Below are 16318 nucleotides of genomic sequence, written 5' to 3' on the forward strand. Positions count from 1 at the left end.
AGTATTTATTTATTTATTTATTTATAGTTTTTTACGCTTGTCGTTGATACTATGTGGTCTCTACGGACTCTTCGGATATATATTGTGGCCCTGAAAAGGGCCGTTTGTTTGGTTGGTTGGTTGGTACTTGATGGTACTATGATGATGATGATTATTATTATTGTCAATCGCTCTCATTATGATATAATATAATAAGAGAAATCGCCGGCGCTGAGACGACGCGGCGTCTGGATGACGTGTTCGTCTCCTACGTTGCGTACGTCACCGCCGTTGTCCCACCCCGCCGCGACGCTCACTTGGAGCTGGTGTACTTGGTGACGGCCTTGGTGCCCTCGCTGACGGCGTGCTTGGCGAGCTCGCCGGGCAGCAGGAGCCTCACGGAGGTCTGCACCTCGCGGGACGTGATCGTCGAACGCTTGTTGTAGTGAGCGAGACGAGACGCCTCAGCCGCGATCCTCTCGAAGATGTCGTTCACGAACGAGTTCATGATTGACATCGCCTTCGAAGAGATACCGGTGTCGGGATGCACCTGCTTGAGCACCTTGTAGATGTAAATGGCGTAGCTCTCCTTCCTCTTGTGCTTCTTTTTCTTTTTGTCCGATTTGGATATGTTCTTCTGTGCCTTGCCGGACTTCTTGGCCGCCTTGCCGCTGGTCTTTGGTGGCATAGTGAACGCGAGATGCGAGATGCGAGAGTTGAGAGAATGTATCGACTACTGCACACACCACACGAGAATAGCTTTTTTAAAAAATTTTTCGTCACTTCAGTATACTTCACTTTGAAAGTGTTCTTGCAACCGGTCCGGAGTTACATGGTATACGTTTCGCGGCGGCCAATCGATCGCGTCGTTACCGTTAGAACGCCGCGTGTTGGGACACGAGAGGGGGGGGGGGGGGGGTGAACGGCGCCGTCGAAGGGGGCGGGGCGTTGTATTATATGTGTATCTGTCTCTATCTCCGTCTCCCTCTCCCTCTGACACGATTTATTTATGGTTATTTAAAGTAAAATTTACAACAACAACAACAAAAAAAAAAATGTACATAACATAGTATGCATGTATTGTCTATTAAGTATTACTGATTGGATGATTGCGTAAGCGAGTAATTTCGAGCGTGTTATTATTATTAAGTATGAAAAAGAAATGAAAAAAAAATTGCGAGATTTATCTATTGGTTATTGTCTATATTATATTGTAGTATAGGTAATTTAATACTAATTTGATAGAAACAAATAATCATCTACTAATATTACATTTTGTCTGATGACCGTTTTTATATATCACAGTAGTAGTAGTAGTAGTAGTAGTAGTAGTAGTAGTAGTAGCAGTAGTAGTATACTTATAATAGATAATAATATGTAGGTAGGTATAATCTCGGTGAGATCAAAGTACGTATTATGTCGTTGAAACATTTATCTAACAAAAAATGGTGGTGGTACGGTTGCCACACCACCACCACCACCATCATTGCGTTTTAATGAATCATATTGCGGCCCTGAAAAGGGCCTTTTAGGTCGTTGCAATGACAACGATACGATTGTATTGTAATGTAATTTATGTCTTCTTCTCGGTCTTCTTGGGGAGAAGGACCGCCTGAATGTTAGGCAGTACACCGCCCTGTGCGATGGTCACGCCGGAGAGTAGCTTGTTGAGCTCCTCGTCGTTGCGTATGGCCAACTGCAGGTGACGCGGTATGATCCTGGTCTTTTTGTTGTCACGGGCCGCGTTACCGGCCAACTCGAGCACTTCGGCCGCCAGGTACTCCATAACGGCCGCAAGGTAGACCGGCGCACCGGCACCCACCCTCTCGGCGTAGTTGCCCTTCCTGAGCAGCCTGTGGATACGACCGACCGGGAACTGGAGACCTGCGCGGTTGGAACGCGACTTTGCCTTCCCCTTGACCTTGCCGCCCTTGCCACGTCCGGACATTTTGTATGATTGTTTGTTTGTACGTACACAACACGACACTACTCTACACAACTACTCGACAGCGAAACGGTAAGACTGGTGAGTGAGGTTTTTTTTTCCATAGCGACGAATTTGTTAAATATAAATTCCAACGGTATTTAACCAACCGGCCGGGTATGACAAACGACGAGGTCTACTTCTCTACGCTACTAAACGCGATTGGATGCCGGCCGAGCGAGCGAGCGATATTCAGAGAGATAGAGAGCGAGCGAGATGGGGAGGGCTGACTGACGTCCAGTACCGTATCTACGTATACATAATATTATGTAAAGAAAAAAAGTAGTATGTTTCTTTATTGTATACTAGATGGCGGTAGCATCCATCCATCGCGGTTGGAAAAAGTAGTCGAATCTTGAGATTGAATTGAGTTTTAATGACGTTTCTCTATTTTTTTTAAGTTTAATGAAATTAAGCAACACAACACAACACAAATTGTTTATTTGAATTATCAATTCCAAATAAAATAACATATATAATCTTATACGTTGTATTCTTATATTCTTATACTGTTACGTTTAACCGTCCCTCCGCGACTTATTTATATATAAAAAAAAAAATAATAATAATAATAATAATAAATAATAATGTGAAGTAGACACTATTAATGGGTAGAAGATAGATGATAACTTCTAATGAACCTATTGTCGATTTTTATATTTCAAGTTAGGGTTTCACAGACAGACAGACAGACAGCCCGGTATGTAATATATACGTAGGTGTATAAAATATAAATCTCATATTTTTAGCACATTATTTTTTAAAGATATTTTAAAATGATGGCAATGATGTACAGTAGAAATATGAAATATGCGGGGGGCGGGGGCGGGGGGTAGTGCAATAGGTCTCCCTATTGTTTGCAACTTTTATTGCACCAACACATCTGGCAAAGGTGTAATTATTTTAGAATATTGTTTTGTCGGGCAGTCGGGCGGCGGAGGCGGAGGCGACGCTCCAGACGGGCCCGTGCGATTAACACGTATTAATTATTGTTATAGCGATTGGTAGACGACGACGACGACGACGACGAAGAAGAAGTGATCGCGACGGTGGTGGTGGTGTCGTACGGTACGGTGATTGTGGCGAAGAACGGCGGTGCTATACAGGTGTGATATGAATATATATATTTATTTATTTATTTATCGATTTATCTATTTGTCTATTTTTTGTATCTCTCGTGTGAAGTGCGCGCGTTCAACGAACTGATTGAGATGAGATGTGACGTGACGTGATGTGATGTGATGTGATGTGATGTGATGTACGATCAAGATGATCAGAGAGAATGTCTATCTATCTATATATCTCTAAGACTGAACTGTGAAGTGTTGTTTTCTAGGATCGCATTAATTAAGTGTCGCGACGGCTGTCGAGTTGCTAGCAAATAGGTAAGTTAATAATATGTATATCACTACTTTTTTTTTTTATATCTTTAACAACGTGCATTGCATACATACAGGCATTATACCAACACATGATACTAACAAAATGCACGTAAATACTATATATATATATATACAATATATATATATACAAATAGTTCAAAAACGTTTCCTTGGAAAGCTTTGCAATCGTCTACGCTTGCCTGGCGTGCCGCCGTGCCTACTATTGCACGTGTACAAACGTGTGCTTATAGCAAGCTTATTTCAAGTTTATTTATATAAAATATTTAACTTTTATAATATACATACATCTTTGCGTATATACCCCTAGCGTTGCTGTCTCGCTCTTACAACTTAATTACAAATATCTATTGATGTGTGGTTTAAGTTTTTATTTTGTTTATTACTGTTCTGTACTGTTTTTGATATTTTTAATATATAATCATATTTTTTAGGCATACACGTTGATTTAGAATATGTATATGTTTCGACAAAATAGGTAATCTCTTATTATTTATTTATTTATTTAATTATATATAAGTAATTTTATTATTACTACCTTTTCACGTTTATTTATCGATTGAAACTCTCAACTTCGGTTTCGCGAAACATATGTTAGCCCTGAAAAGGGCTTTTTGTGTGGCGTGTTTGTGCGTGTTGTTGTGTGTGTGTGTATACATACAACATCGACACAACCGACCAACTTGTGATGCGTTCGTCGCTCTTCCGTCCGGTGGCCGACCCTCCTCCTCCTCCTCCTCCTTCTTCTTCTTACCGGTGATCAGCGCACGCGAACACAGTGCGGCGGCTCGTGCGTATTGAACGTGGATTGTCGCGTTCACTTCTTGGAAGCGGCCGATGCCTTTTTAGCGGTGGCGGCCTTCGATTTGGGCGCGGCGGCTGCTGCCTTCTTCGGTTTGGGTGCTTTAGGTTTTTTGGTCGGTGGTTTCGCGCTCCTCTTCGCCTTGGAAGCGGCGGCGGTGGTCGACGCGCCCTTGCCGGACGCTGCGGCGGAGGCGGCCGCGGAGCCGCGACCTTTCTTCGGAGCGGCCGACGCGGCCGGCTTCCTCTTGGCCGCAGCGGCTGCCTTCTTGTCTTTGGCGGTGCCACCCCTTCCGCCCGCCTTGGCGGGGGACGCGGTCTCGGCGGCCGCGGCGGCGGCCTTCTTGCTCCTGGCGCCCGCACTCGCGGCGGTCTTCTTGGCGGCTTGTGCGGTCGGCTTCTTCACCGATTTGGCCGCGGAGGACGCCGCCGCGGCGGAGCCCCTGCCGCCGGAGGAAGCGGAGGCGGCCGTCGCCTTCTTCGCCGCGCCGCCGCCGGTTCCCGACTTGCTGTCTATCTTGAACGAGCCCGATGCGCCCTTGCCCTTCGTCTGAATCAGGGTGCCGGAGGCGACCGCGCGCTTGAGATACTTTCTTATGAACGGCGCCAACCTCTCGGCGTCTAGGCTATAATTCGAGGCGATGTATTTCTTGATCGCCTGCAGGGACGATCCGCTCCTCTCCTTGAGCTCTTTGATCGCGCTGTTGACCATGTCGGAAGTCTTGGGGTGCGTTGGTCTCGCCTTGGGTTTCTTCGCGGCGGCCGCCGCCGCTGCCGCTTTTGGTGCCTTCTTGGCGGGCGTCGCCGGCGCGGGTGTCTCCGATGCTACTGCTGTGTCGGCCATTTTTTTTATTTTTATTAACAATTAATTAGACACTTAACAACGTTAACACGTAAATTAACGAGTTTTTAATATATTGTAAAATTGTAGTGAATGTACAACAATGCTAAGAGTGCGCGGCGCTAGTGAGCGCCTGCCAGACGAATCAGTATACCGCGACGAGAGCTTCGTCAACTATATGCGTTTTCTCGTATTCGGCGTGGAAACTTTTCACTAACACGTCTCAGTTTGATCGGAATTTTTCCAATATATAATCGAGAAATTGCACAAAATCTCTATTCTAATTAGACTTTATGATATCCGCGACCGGTCACGACTTCGAGTCGCCCTGCAGGCGTTGGCGTGCGTTAGGTATCGACTTTTAAAGTTTGTTATTGTCGACTCGCGCGCGTACCGTTAACTTTAAATTGACAATTAAACAATTAAATCAAACGGTATTCGCACGTGCGATGTCTCCCGTTGAACGTCAAGATTCCAAGGTTCAACGGGATCCGTTCGTTTAGACAATATATTAAGATTACGATTGATTTTATCGCATCGAATGCGGCATGTTGTAGAACAGCACCACTCTCCGAGACGAGGCCGTAGAGGCGCGCGTTCTCTTCGCTCCGTAACACACAATATAAGTTTATTAATAAAATATATATTGGTAAAAGGTTGATGATAATATAACAAAAGATGTAAATAAGAAAATTTCATTAGCCCAGGAGCGATTCGGTCGCGACCTGCGGCCGTTTAGGTTAGACGTATATCTATATTGTTAATTTTCATAATATATCATATGTATATTATTATCAAAATCTCAATTACGCTATATTACGACGTGATTGTTAAAGCCGTACCGTACCGTGTACCTACTTTACATACTAAGTACATACGAAGACTTTATATTATTATCACGCTACACGTAACGTGTATGTAGGTATGTAGATAGTTAGCTTTAGATATCTATAGGGAAATGTAGCGGTTTTGCATTCGATATTAATTTTCCATCTATTAAATATAAACATGTACATACCAATATATATTGGTATATTAATTAATTTTAGGTGACGTTTAGTCGTTGTGATAACGTTTTATTTTTATTATCGAAACATATGCGGCCCTGAAAAGGGCCTTTTTATTGTTGTTGAAAAATACATAAAGTTAGGTAGGTAGGTAGGTAGGTATATATCAGTGGATATACGACCGAACCCAACTTAACCTCCGAAACCGTAGAGGGTGCGGCCCTGGCGCTTCAGAGCGTACACGACGTCCATTGCGGTGACGGTCTTCCTCTTGGCGTGCTCCGTGTAGGTTACCGCGTCGCGGATGACGTTCTCGAGGAAAACCTTGAGAACACCGCGGGTCTCCTCGTATATGAGACCGGAGATACGTTTCACGCCACCCCTGCGCGCCAGACGTCGAATCGCAGGCTTGGTGATACCCTGGATGTTATCACGGAGCACCTTCCTGTGCCGCTTCGCGCCACCTTTTCCCAATCCCTTTCCTCCCTTACCGCGACCGGTCATTGTGAACCAGCGAGTTTCGAATTGAAAACTGAGTGAATTTAAGAATCAACCAACACTGCGTACGTGCCTCACGTACTACGTTCACTGTTCGAATGCGCTTCGCGCCGATTAACTCGCGGTTTATATAGAGAAATGCCCGAACCTCGAATATATATAAGGCGGCAGTTGTCCGAGGGGTGGGGGGGGGGGGGTATCGGTCGGTCGGTTTGTAGAGATATTCGTCCTTTAATGTTATTTTCGTTGTCGGTTACGTATGTATAATATATAATAACTACATAAATAATCAAAATGAACCCTCCAAATATGTCTACAAACTACAAACGGTAAAGACGTAATACGCAAACAAAAAAATCAATAAAAACAATTAACAAAATTATTAAACTCAGTCAACGCAACGCAACCTTAAGTGGTGCCATAAATATGTACTTAAATAATAATAAAAAATATTTATTATTATTGTGGGCGTGAGGTACTTATTGTTTTCTAAGAAACAATGTAACAATAGTGTAAAATATAGACGCATAATAGAAAATAATATATATATATATATATATATTTTTATTTTTATTTTGTATTCTATTTCTTTTAAAACCTGTTTGTTACCGGACAGACGGTGCGATTGGTCTGTTTAGTCAAAATTTTGTAAATCGTAAAACAATTGATTAATAATTTTCTATCAGTTCATTACTTTTTTTTTATTTTATTTTAAAAGTTTTACGTTTTAATCGTTCGACACGTGATGTCTGTCTGACTGTGGCACTACTGTTGAGTGTGCACAATTAGATGCATCATTTGAATCATATGCGGCCCTGAAAAGGGCCTTTTGTTGTAGTAATAATAATAATAATAATAATATGTTATGTTATGTATACATATTACGCAAAATTAAGCACGCTCGCCGCGAATGCGTCTCGCCAGTTGGATGTCCTTGGGCATGATCGTCACTCGCTTGGCGTGAATGGCGCACAGGTTGGTGTCCTCGAAGAGACCCACCAGATACGCCTCGCTCGCCTCCTGAAGCGCCATCACGGCGGAGCTCTGGAACCTGAGGTCGGTCTTGAAGTCCTGCGCAATCTCCCTCACCAGACGTTGGAACGGCAACTTGCGGATCAACAGCTCGGTACTCTTCTGGTAGCGACGGATCTCTCTCAGCGCGACGGTGCCGGGCCTGTAACGGTGAGGCTTCTTCACGCCGCCGGTGGCGGGAGCGCTCTTGCGGGCCGCCTTGGTGGCGAGCTGCTTTCGCGGCGCCTTACCGCCGGTGGACTTACGGGCTGTCTGCTTTGTACGTGCCATTACGACGACTGCTCGAACTCGCTCACTAACTAACTCAACTCTAAAATTATACGATCACGATCGACACGTCCGTCGCGTATCAACTGTGGTGATGATATAAACCGCGTTCACGCGCGGAGAGCGCCTTTATATATAAAATCGAAAAGAGCTCGGGGGTAAGGACGGGTTTGCCGTGCGTGACAAAAAAAGAAGCGTACCTATGTGAATGAAATTGTTTATAACATAATAATAAATATATATTATCACTGGTCGGTCGGTCAGCGGATAACATTTATGCATGCATAATATATAATTATACTTATATACATACAATGTATGTGTTTTGTTTTGATTTTTCTTTATAGGTGTAGGTTAACTACTAAAGCCGACATGTTATTTAATAATACATTTTCATGGTAGATTTTATGTCAAATGTTTACTAGATATGTGGTGTATTTAGAGAGTATTTATTTATTTATTTATTTATAGTTTTTTACGCTTGTCGTTGATACTATGTGGTCTCTACGGACTCTTCGGATATATATTGTGGCCCTGAAAAGGGCCGTTTGTTTGGTTGGTTGGTTGGTACTTGATGGTACTATGATGATGATGATTATTATTATTGTCAATCGCTCTCATTATGATATAATATAATAAGAGAAATCGCCGGCGCTGAGACGACGCGGCGTCTGGATGACGTGTTCGTCTCCTACGTTGCGTACGTCACCGCCGTTGTCCCACCCCGCCGCGACGCTCACTTGGAGCTGGTGTACTTGGTGACGGCCTTGGTGCCCTCGCTGACGGCGTGCTTGGCGAGCTCGCCGGGCAGCAGGAGCCTCACGGAGGTCTGCACCTCGCGGGACGTGATCGTCGAACGCTTGTTGTAGTGAGCGAGACGAGACGCCTCAGCCGCGATCCTCTCGAAGATGTCGTTCACGAACGAGTTCATGATTGACATCGCCTTCGAAGAGATACCGGTGTCGGGATGCACCTGCTTGAGCACCTTGTAGATGTAAATGGCGTAGCTCTCCTTCCTCTTGTGCTTCTTTTTCTTTTTGTCCGATTTGGATATGTTCTTCTGTGCCTTGCCGGACTTCTTGGCCGCCTTGCCGCTGGTCTTTGGTGGCATAGTGAACGCGAGATGCGAGATGCGAGAGTTGAGAGAATGTATCGACTACTGCACACACCACACGAGAATAGCTTTTTTAAAAAATTGCGTAGTTATTGTTACACCCTCCCTCGCGAGGGGGGTGTTTTGTCTTGTTCGGGGCGTATGCCCCCTTCAAGTGGTGTTTCTGTTCGCGCCCTGCTGATACAGGGCGGTACGGGGGCGGGCATATAGCCCTTGGTGGGGGCTGCAGGCGCGCGGGGAGACTCAGTCTCTACCCGCTGCGCGCAGCCGATGGGGTCGTGTCCGGAGTGTCAAGTCCGGGTGATGAGGAGGGGGCCAAGGAGTAGTCTCGACTTGGCCCTGGTGTCATGATCGGTGGTATCGGGCAGCTAGCGCGGCTCGCGGTCAAGCACCGCCGGGTGAGACCCCCGGTTGACCCGGGGGAGGCCCAGCGAGGCGACCAGCGGTCGAAGCCGCGTTTGTTGCCCTGGTGTCGTCGGAGCCCGCGGAGAAGAGCTCACGCGGGTACTTGTATTGGTCGGGCGGCCTGGAGTGCCACGGCGCGATGTTGTGGAGGTGAGGATGTTGAGAGGCGTCTGCTCGATCAAACATCCTCATCGCGAGCCGTGCGACGAACTCGTCGATCGACTCCATCCGCAAGTCTCGCGCTATGGTGGCGTTCCTCACGTAGCGTGGTGCATGTACAGCGCACCGTAAGACGGTGTTTTGTACGGTGCGCAGTCTTCGGCGGTTGGTCTCCTTGGCATAGGAGAACCACGCCGGTGCCGCGTACGTGAGGTGAGGGCGCACATACAATTTATGTAGCGCGAGCTTGGTGCGGAGAGGTAGGTTGCCTGTGATCAGTGGGCGGAGCGTATGCGCTGCCCACTTGGCTCTCCCTACAGCCCTGGAGATGTGGGGCGTCATGGTCAGACCCCGGTCTATGGTGACCCCTAGATAGGTGACCGGCGTCTTCCACGGCACGTCTCGATCCAGGAAGCGTAGGGGTGGTGGCAACCTACCCCGGCCGAAGACAATGGCCTGAGTCTTGTCCGGGTTGGCGGCGAGTCTCCACTTGTCCAGCCACTCTGGCAGGAGGTCCAGAGCGCGTTGGAGTTTTTGGGCAGCGTGCGAGGCCCTCAGCGATGACGCCACGTACGCCGTGTCGTCGGCGTAGAGGGCGAGTGTGCACCCCTCGGGGCACGGAACGTCGTCGGTGTACGTGGTGTAGAGCAAGGGCGATAACACGCTACCTTGCGGGACGCCCGCCGTGATGGGTCGCGGTCTCGACGCGGCCTCTCCCGTCGCAACGAAGAACGTGCGCTCGGTGAGAAAGGCGCGGAGCACGGCGACCATTCGGCGGGGCAGTGGAGACTCGATGAGCTTCAGCACGAGGCCGTCGTGCCAGACACGGTCAAAGGCCTTCGCCATGTCCAGCATAACGGCGGCGGCCCCCTCCTTTTTGTTGAGGGCCGAGGCTGCAGTGAAGAGCACCCTCGTCAGCTGCAGCGTCGTGCTGTGCTCGCCGCGGAAGCCGAACTGTTCGGGCCTCGGCTGCAGGTATTGTTCGATCCTCTGCAGCAACAGCCACTCGAACAGTTTCGACTGCGTCGAGAGCAGGGTGATGGGTCGATAGCTCTCGGGTCGGGAAGAGTCCTTCCCGGGCTTCGATATTAGGATCACCTTGCCCTCTTTCCAAGATCTAGGGAAGTGCGTGTACCGGAGGATACCCGTGAAGAGGCGCGACAGCGCAACTATCCACCTCATGGGCAGATGGCGCAGCGCCTCGTGGGTGATGCCATCCGGTCCCGGCGCCTTCCTGGGTCGCAGTCTTGAGATCCTCTTCCGCACTTGTGACGGCGAGAAGAAGATCTGGGCTTCGTCGGTAGAGATCGGGCACGTCAACCACGCCTCGACAGCGTTCACCACCTCTGCCACGCGCGTAGGGGACGTCGCGGGGTTCGGCGAGAACTGACGCTGGAGGTGTTCGGCGAATATTTCGGCCCGATCTGTGTCATCGTAAGTGATGGCGCCGTTGCTGTCGCGAAGGGGACGCTTCGGCTCTGGAGTCCTGTAGAGACGGCGGCAAAGTTGGTAGAGGCGGGTAGGCTCTGTGGTGGCCTCTCCCAGTGTGCGCTCCCATGTGCGCCGTTCGTGTGAGACCAGCTCGGCCTTGACACGTTCGGCGAGGCGATTCAGCTGCGTTTTGAGCGCGGGGCAGCGGTTGCGCTGCCATTGCCTCCTGAGCGCGCGCTTGCGCTGAATCAGCCTTTGCACATAGGGTGCAAGGTCCTGGCAGGTGATCTCCGGCGTGCGCGTTGAGGTCGCTGCCGCCAGAGCTGCCTGGAGTTGCCGCGTCATGGACTCCGCCATGTCGTCAACGGCGCCTGTCGAATCCGGTGGGCCGGGCGCAGGGGTGTCTTCCATGATGGACTCAAAGGTGTTCCAGTCGGTGACCTTCCGGGTGCGTGCGGGCGGGGATGGAGCCCCCGCGATGAGGCACAGCACCGGCTGGTGGTCCGACTGGTATTCGTCCATCAGGACCTCCTGCGCTAGGTGGAGGTCAGGCCGGTTGTGCACCACCAGATCGATGGTGTCCGGCCTGTGGGCGGCTATCCTAGGAAAGTGGGTGGCGGAGTCAGGTCCGCACACCAGGTAGCCGCGCTCTTCGGCGTGGTGCAAGAGGCGACGACCTCGCGCGTTCGTGACTTGGGAATGCCAGTTGATGTGTTTGGCATTCCAGTCACCCGCGATGATCGTCGGCTTCGCGCTGAGAGCTGCCTCCAGCTCGGCTTCAATGAAATTTGCGCCGGGGGGAGCGTAGGCGGCCAACACGTCTGTGGGCTGACCGCCCAGTTCCAGCTCTACCCCCAGCGTCAGGATGCCAGTCAGGTTGACGGCCTGGATAGCGCGGTGAGGAATACTCCTTCTAACCAGCACTGCCAGGCCGCGCATGGGCGCCCCGTTGATCGCCTGATGCTCTTCGCGGTAAACGAAGTAGCCCGCAGCACTCAGGCGGTCGGTGGGGCGCAGGTGTGTCTCTGAAATGAGCGCAACATCTACGTTATGTGTACGTAGGATGTTGCGCAGGTAGGGACCTTTCCCCCTAAGGCCCTCGGCGTTCCAATGTAAGAGGCGTAAGATCATTGTTGTTGTTGTTGGTGTGTGTGTCTTACGCCTCGACTGCGCGGCCGGCGACCTCCATGGGTCGGGGCAGGCGGAGTCGGGTAGAGGGCGCTCAACAATGAGTTGACCGCCCTGTCGACCGCCTCAGCAATCGCCGCCTCGCTGAGGAACATCTGGCCCCTCAGAGGGCCCCCGCTGCGGGGGCGTGCGGCGCGCTGTCCGGCGGTCCTGGAGGCTCCAGCGGCTGGAGCGGAGTCAGGAGCGGCCCTACTGGGGCCCTCCGCGAAGTGCGCGGAATTTTCCGCGCGCGGGGGGGCGGGGGGTTGTAACCCCCCCCGGCCTCTTCTACCTCGGGGGCGCCTGCGTTGACCTCTGGGAGGCTCCGCAGGGTACGAAATTAATTCCGCATCCTGCGGGTGTGCGGCGCGCTGCTCATGGGCGCGTCGTTCAGCCTGCGCATGCGTGCGCGGCTCTCCTCCCTTAGAACGCGGCGCCGCGGGTCCCGCAGCGCGAGCGCCACGCGTACCGCGCGCACCGCGCGCATCATGCGCACCGCGCGCGTCCGCGGCACCCTTGCCCCCTGTGGTGTGCGCCACCGTGCCTGCGCGCTTGTTGCGCGCCTCCTCCTTCAGCACCGGACACGTGCTGTGGTTAGCCGTATGCGCCCCCTTGCAGTTGGCGCATTTCGGCGTGGCCCCCTTTGGTAGGGGGCAGTCGGCGGAGTGGTGTTCCTCCCCGCACCGCACACAGGCTAAGGCCCGGTGGCATTGGTGCGAGGAGTGCCTAAATCCTTGGCAGCGGTGGCACTGAGCGGGGCCCCTTTTGCCCCGCCAAGATTCAATGGTGACCCCCGGTATACACAACAGCTCCTTTATGTTGTATATAGCGGGGGTGAGGTCGGGGGTGCGGCGCAGGATAATTAAAAATATGCACCCCGGCCTGCCCCTTCTGGCACGTATGGGCTGAGCGTGCTCCGGCTCGAACCCTAGGTCGCGCAGCTCCGACAAGATGGCCTCGGGCTCCGTGTCCGCCGGAATGCCTCGTAGCGCCACCTTCAGCTGCCGCTCCGCTGGTAGGGAGTATGAGAAGTAGACGACTTTTACGCCGCTACTCTCTAACTCCCCTAGGTACCGCTGCACCAAACGGTACTCCTCCTCGTCTTGAGGCAGGATTTTTAACCCCTGCCCGAATGCGCGCGCATTAATTGTGCGCCCAAGCCGCCGCTTCATCTCCCTGACGTGCGTTGTCCAGTCAGGGAGAGACTCAATGACAAACGGCGGATACTTGGGCTTTGGAGGCGCGGGGGGCAGGGGTGCAAGGGGGGGCCGGCGGGCTACTGCCGGCGAGGCGGTCGTTGCGGCGTAAGAGGCCGCTGTATTGTCCGTATTATTGCTCGCCGCATCTTGCGGCGTCGGAAGAGCCGTCGCAAGGGCCGCGCGGGGCGCGGGGGGTGCGGGGGGCGCCGCGGTAGGCGCCGTGTCCGTGGGCATGTCCGTTAGGCGTCGGCGGCGCGGGTCTCGCTGCGAGAGCGGCGCCGGTTGCACTTGTGTAATTAGTGTAGCTGGTGTCATGAATTTGACACCAGGTGGCGTGGTCTGCGCACAGACACGCTTGGGTGCCGACCCGGCGGCGTCCTCATCGGCGTCGCGCGGCGGCGGGCGGCGTAATTGTACGCGTCTTGCCTCGGCAAGCGCGTCATGTTCGTCACTCGACAGTGGCGAGGTCATTAGGCCTTCACTTAGAAGGCGCCTGCGGGTCTGCGCCAGGTACTCGCACATAGCGCGTGCGAGCCCATCTGTAGCGAACCGGCCTATGATTGTTTGCGCAACAAAAAGCGCATCCAACTCATAGCCGGCGCGAGGTGAGACGGGCTGCAATGGCCGCAGGTCGCCTTCTAAGTAGGCCAACAGCTCTTCAGGGTCGTGCCCGTGAGCGTGGCTATGATCCTCGCCATGATGAAAAATAACACCGGTACTTACATGTGCTATTTGGTGCATAGCTAAGTCCGGTGGCGCCATCGATGTCGAGGGGTGAGGTCGGTGCGGGGTGGTCGCATAGGTACTCTCGTCGTCCGTATACCGCGACGAGAGCTGCGACTGTTCAACTGCACTTTTAATTAGAACACAGGCACTTTCACTGTCACTTTCACTGTGTACCGCGAGGGGGGCTCGAGCGCCAGCCGGGCGCGAGTCACCTGTGACCTCGGGGTCTGCGTGAGTTAGTGTGGAACTGTCTAAAAGGCCCGCTGTAGTAAACACTGCGGGGGAGGGGTTGTGGGGGGCCGGTTCGACAGGGTGTCGAACGGCAGTATACCGCGACGAGAGCTGTTCACTAAGAACGACTTTTTCGCCCGGTTTTTCGTCTCCGGGTCCCGGGGCTCGATCGCTACGCGAGCGAGAGCCACTCAAGGACCGGTTGCGCGACGAACTTGATTTCGGCGGCGACGACGACGGCGGCGGCGGTAACGCGGCTCGACCGCGAGAGCGGGAGCGTACGTTGGCACGCGGGCCGGACGCATCACGACGCGGTTTTCGCTCCATAGCTGGAGCCGGAGTCTGCCAGGCACAGCCTGAACACCTCAGCTCGGTCCGCACATGCGCATCCTCCGGTGAGACCCGCTGGTGGGAGGCCGGACTAGGCGCAGCGCTTTCTTTGCTTCGGCGTCGGCGTAAGTGGGTGCAAGGCGGATCCTCAACGGCGATTGCTTGTGTTTTTAATAGTAAAAACTACGGCAATACAGTATTAGAGAGGCTCGTGTGCACTGTAAAGGCAGAAGACCGTACTTTAAAAAATTTTTCGTCACTTCAGTATACTTCACTTTGAAAGTGTTCTTGCAACCGGTCCGGAGTTACATGGTATACGTTTCGCGGCGGCCAATCGATCGCGTCGTTACCGTTAGAACGCCGCGTGTTGGGACACGAGAGGGGGGGGGGGGGGGGTGAACGGCGCCGTCGAAGGGGGCGGGGCGTTGTATTATATGTGTATCTGTCTCTATCTCCGTCTCCCTCTCCCTCTGACACGATTTATTTATGGTTATTTAAAGTAAAATTTACAACAACAACAACAAAAAAAAAAAAAATGTACATAACATAGTATGCATGTATTGTCTATTAAGTATTACTGATTGGATGATTGCGTAAGCGAGTAATTTCGAGCGTGTTATTATTATTAAGTATGAAAAAGAAATGAAAAAAAAATTGCGAGATTTATCTATTGGTTATTGTCTATATTATATTGTAGTATAGGTAATTTAATACTAATTTGATAGAAACAAATAATCATCTACTAATATTACATTTTGTCTGATGACCGTTTTTATATATCACAGTAGTAGTAGTAGTAGTAGTAGTAGTAGTAGTAGTAGTAGCAGTAGTAGTATACTTATAATAGATAATAATATGTAGGTAGGTATAATCTCGGTGAGATCAAAGTACGTATTATGTCGTTGAAACATTTATCTAACAAAAAATGGTGGTGGTACGGTTGCCACACCACCACCACCACCATCATTGCGTTTTAATGAATCATATTGCGGCCCTGAAAAGGGCCTTTTAGGTCGTTGCAATGACAACGATACGATTGTATTGTAATGTAATTTATGTCTTCTTCTCGGTCTTCTTGGGGAGAAGGACCGCCTGAATGTTAGGCAGTACACCGCCCTGTGCGATGGTCACGCCGGAGAGTAGCTTGTTGAGCTCCTCGTCGTTGCGTATGGCCAACTGCAGGTGACGCGGTATGATCCTGGTCTTTTTGTTGTCACGGGCCGCGTTACCGGCCAACTCGAGCACTTCGGCCGCCAGGTACTCCATAACGGCCGCAAGGTAGACCGGCGCACCGGCACCCACCCTCTCGGCGTAGTTGCCCTTCCTGAGCAGCCTGTGGATACGACCGACCGGGAACTGGAGACCTGCGCGGTTGGAACGCGACTTTGCCTTCCCCTTGACCTTGCCGCCCTTGCCACGTCCGGACATTTTGTATGATTGTTTGTTTGTACGTACACAACACGACACTACTCTACACAACTACTCGACAGCGAAACGGTAAGACTGGTGAGTGAGGTTTTTTTTTCCATAGCGACGAATTTGTTAAATATAAATTCCAACGGTATTTAACCAACCGGCCGGGTATGACAAACGACGAGGTCTACTTCTCTACGCTACTAAACGCGATTGGATGCCGGCCGAGCGAGCGAGCGATATTCAGAGAGATAGAGAGCGAGCGAGATGGGGAGGGCTGACTGACGTCCAGTACCGTATCTACGTATACATAATATTATGTAAAGAAAAAAAG

At 51.1% G+C, this 16318-nt stretch overlaps 7 protein-coding genes across 7 annotated transcripts; all 7 read right to left on the reverse strand.

Moving 5' to 3' along the window:
• Positions 1-84: 84 nt before the first annotated feature.
• On the reverse strand, positions 85-735 carry LOC123717712 (histone H2B). The gene has a single exon (XM_045673854.1). The coding sequence runs from the start codon at positions 665-667 to the stop codon at positions 293-295; it is 375 nt and encodes a 124-aa protein (XP_045529810.1). The 5' UTR covers positions 668-735; the 3' UTR covers positions 85-292.
• Positions 736-1485: 750 nt separating this feature from the next.
• On the reverse strand, positions 1486-2000 carry LOC123717722 (histone H2A). The gene has a single exon (XM_045673863.1). It carries the CDS (start codon positions 1925-1927, stop codon positions 1553-1555), a length of 375 nt encoding a protein of 124 aa, XP_045529819.1. The 5' UTR covers positions 1928-2000; the 3' UTR covers positions 1486-1552.
• Positions 2001-3799: 1799 nt separating this feature from the next.
• LOC123717703 (late histone H1-like) lies at positions 3800-5094 on the reverse strand. Its single transcript, XM_045673845.1, has one exon. It carries the CDS (start codon positions 5006-5008, stop codon positions 4181-4183), a length of 828 nt encoding a protein of 275 aa, XP_045529801.1. The 5' UTR covers positions 5009-5094; the 3' UTR covers positions 3800-4180.
• A 978-nt stretch (positions 5095-6072) lies between these two features.
• LOC123717728 (histone H4) lies at positions 6073-6595 on the reverse strand. Its single transcript, XM_045673870.1, has one exon. It carries the CDS (start codon positions 6514-6516, stop codon positions 6205-6207), a length of 312 nt encoding a protein of 103 aa, XP_045529826.1. The 5' UTR covers positions 6517-6595; the 3' UTR covers positions 6073-6204.
• A 572-nt stretch (positions 6596-7167) lies between these two features.
• Positions 7168-7864, reverse strand: LOC123717732 (histone H3). The gene has a single exon (XM_045673873.1). The coding sequence runs from the start codon at positions 7810-7812 to the stop codon at positions 7402-7404; it is 411 nt and encodes a 136-aa protein (XP_045529829.1). The 5' UTR covers positions 7813-7864; the 3' UTR covers positions 7168-7401.
• Positions 7865-8337: 473 nt separating this feature from the next.
• LOC123717713 (histone H2B) lies at positions 8338-8988 on the reverse strand. Its single transcript, XM_045673855.1, has one exon. It carries the CDS (start codon positions 8918-8920, stop codon positions 8546-8548), a length of 375 nt encoding a protein of 124 aa, XP_045529811.1. The 5' UTR covers positions 8921-8988; the 3' UTR covers positions 8338-8545.
• A 6569-nt stretch (positions 8989-15557) lies between these two features.
• LOC123717720 (histone H2A) lies at positions 15558-16072 on the reverse strand. Its single transcript, XM_045673861.1, has one exon. The coding sequence runs from the start codon at positions 15997-15999 to the stop codon at positions 15625-15627; it is 375 nt and encodes a 124-aa protein (XP_045529817.1). The 5' UTR covers positions 16000-16072; the 3' UTR covers positions 15558-15624.
• Between the last annotated feature and the right edge of the window lie 246 nt (positions 16073-16318).

Source organism: Pieris brassicae, chromosome 13 (assembly GCF_905147105.1).
Source record: "Pieris brassicae chromosome 13, ilPieBrab1.1, whole genome shotgun sequence".
Lineage (NCBI taxonomy): Eukaryota > Metazoa > Arthropoda > Insecta > Lepidoptera > Pieridae > Pieris > Pieris brassicae.

Excerpts from the sequence above, each read along its gene's own strand:
- LOC123717712 (XM_045673854.1), bottom strand. The coding sequence starts at position 667 with ATGCCACCAAAGACCAGCGGCAAGGCGGCCAAGAAGTCCGGCAAGGCA.
- LOC123717722 (XM_045673863.1), bottom strand. The coding sequence starts at position 1,927 with ATGTCCGGACGTGGCAAGGGCGGCAAGGTCAAGGGGAAGGCAAAGTCG.
- LOC123717703 (XM_045673845.1), bottom strand. The coding sequence starts at position 5,008 with ATGGCCGACACAGCAGTAGCATCGGAGACACCCGCGCCGGCGACGCCC.
- LOC123717728 (XM_045673870.1), bottom strand. The coding sequence starts at position 6,516 with ATGACCGGTCGCGGTAAGGGAGGAAAGGGATTGGGAAAAGGTGGCGCG.
- LOC123717732 (XM_045673873.1), bottom strand. The coding sequence starts at position 7,812 with ATGGCACGTACAAAGCAGACAGCCCGTAAGTCCACCGGCGGTAAGGCG.
- LOC123717713 (XM_045673855.1), bottom strand. The coding sequence starts at position 8,920 with ATGCCACCAAAGACCAGCGGCAAGGCGGCCAAGAAGTCCGGCAAGGCA.
- LOC123717720 (XM_045673861.1), bottom strand. The coding sequence starts at position 15,999 with ATGTCCGGACGTGGCAAGGGCGGCAAGGTCAAGGGGAAGGCAAAGTCG.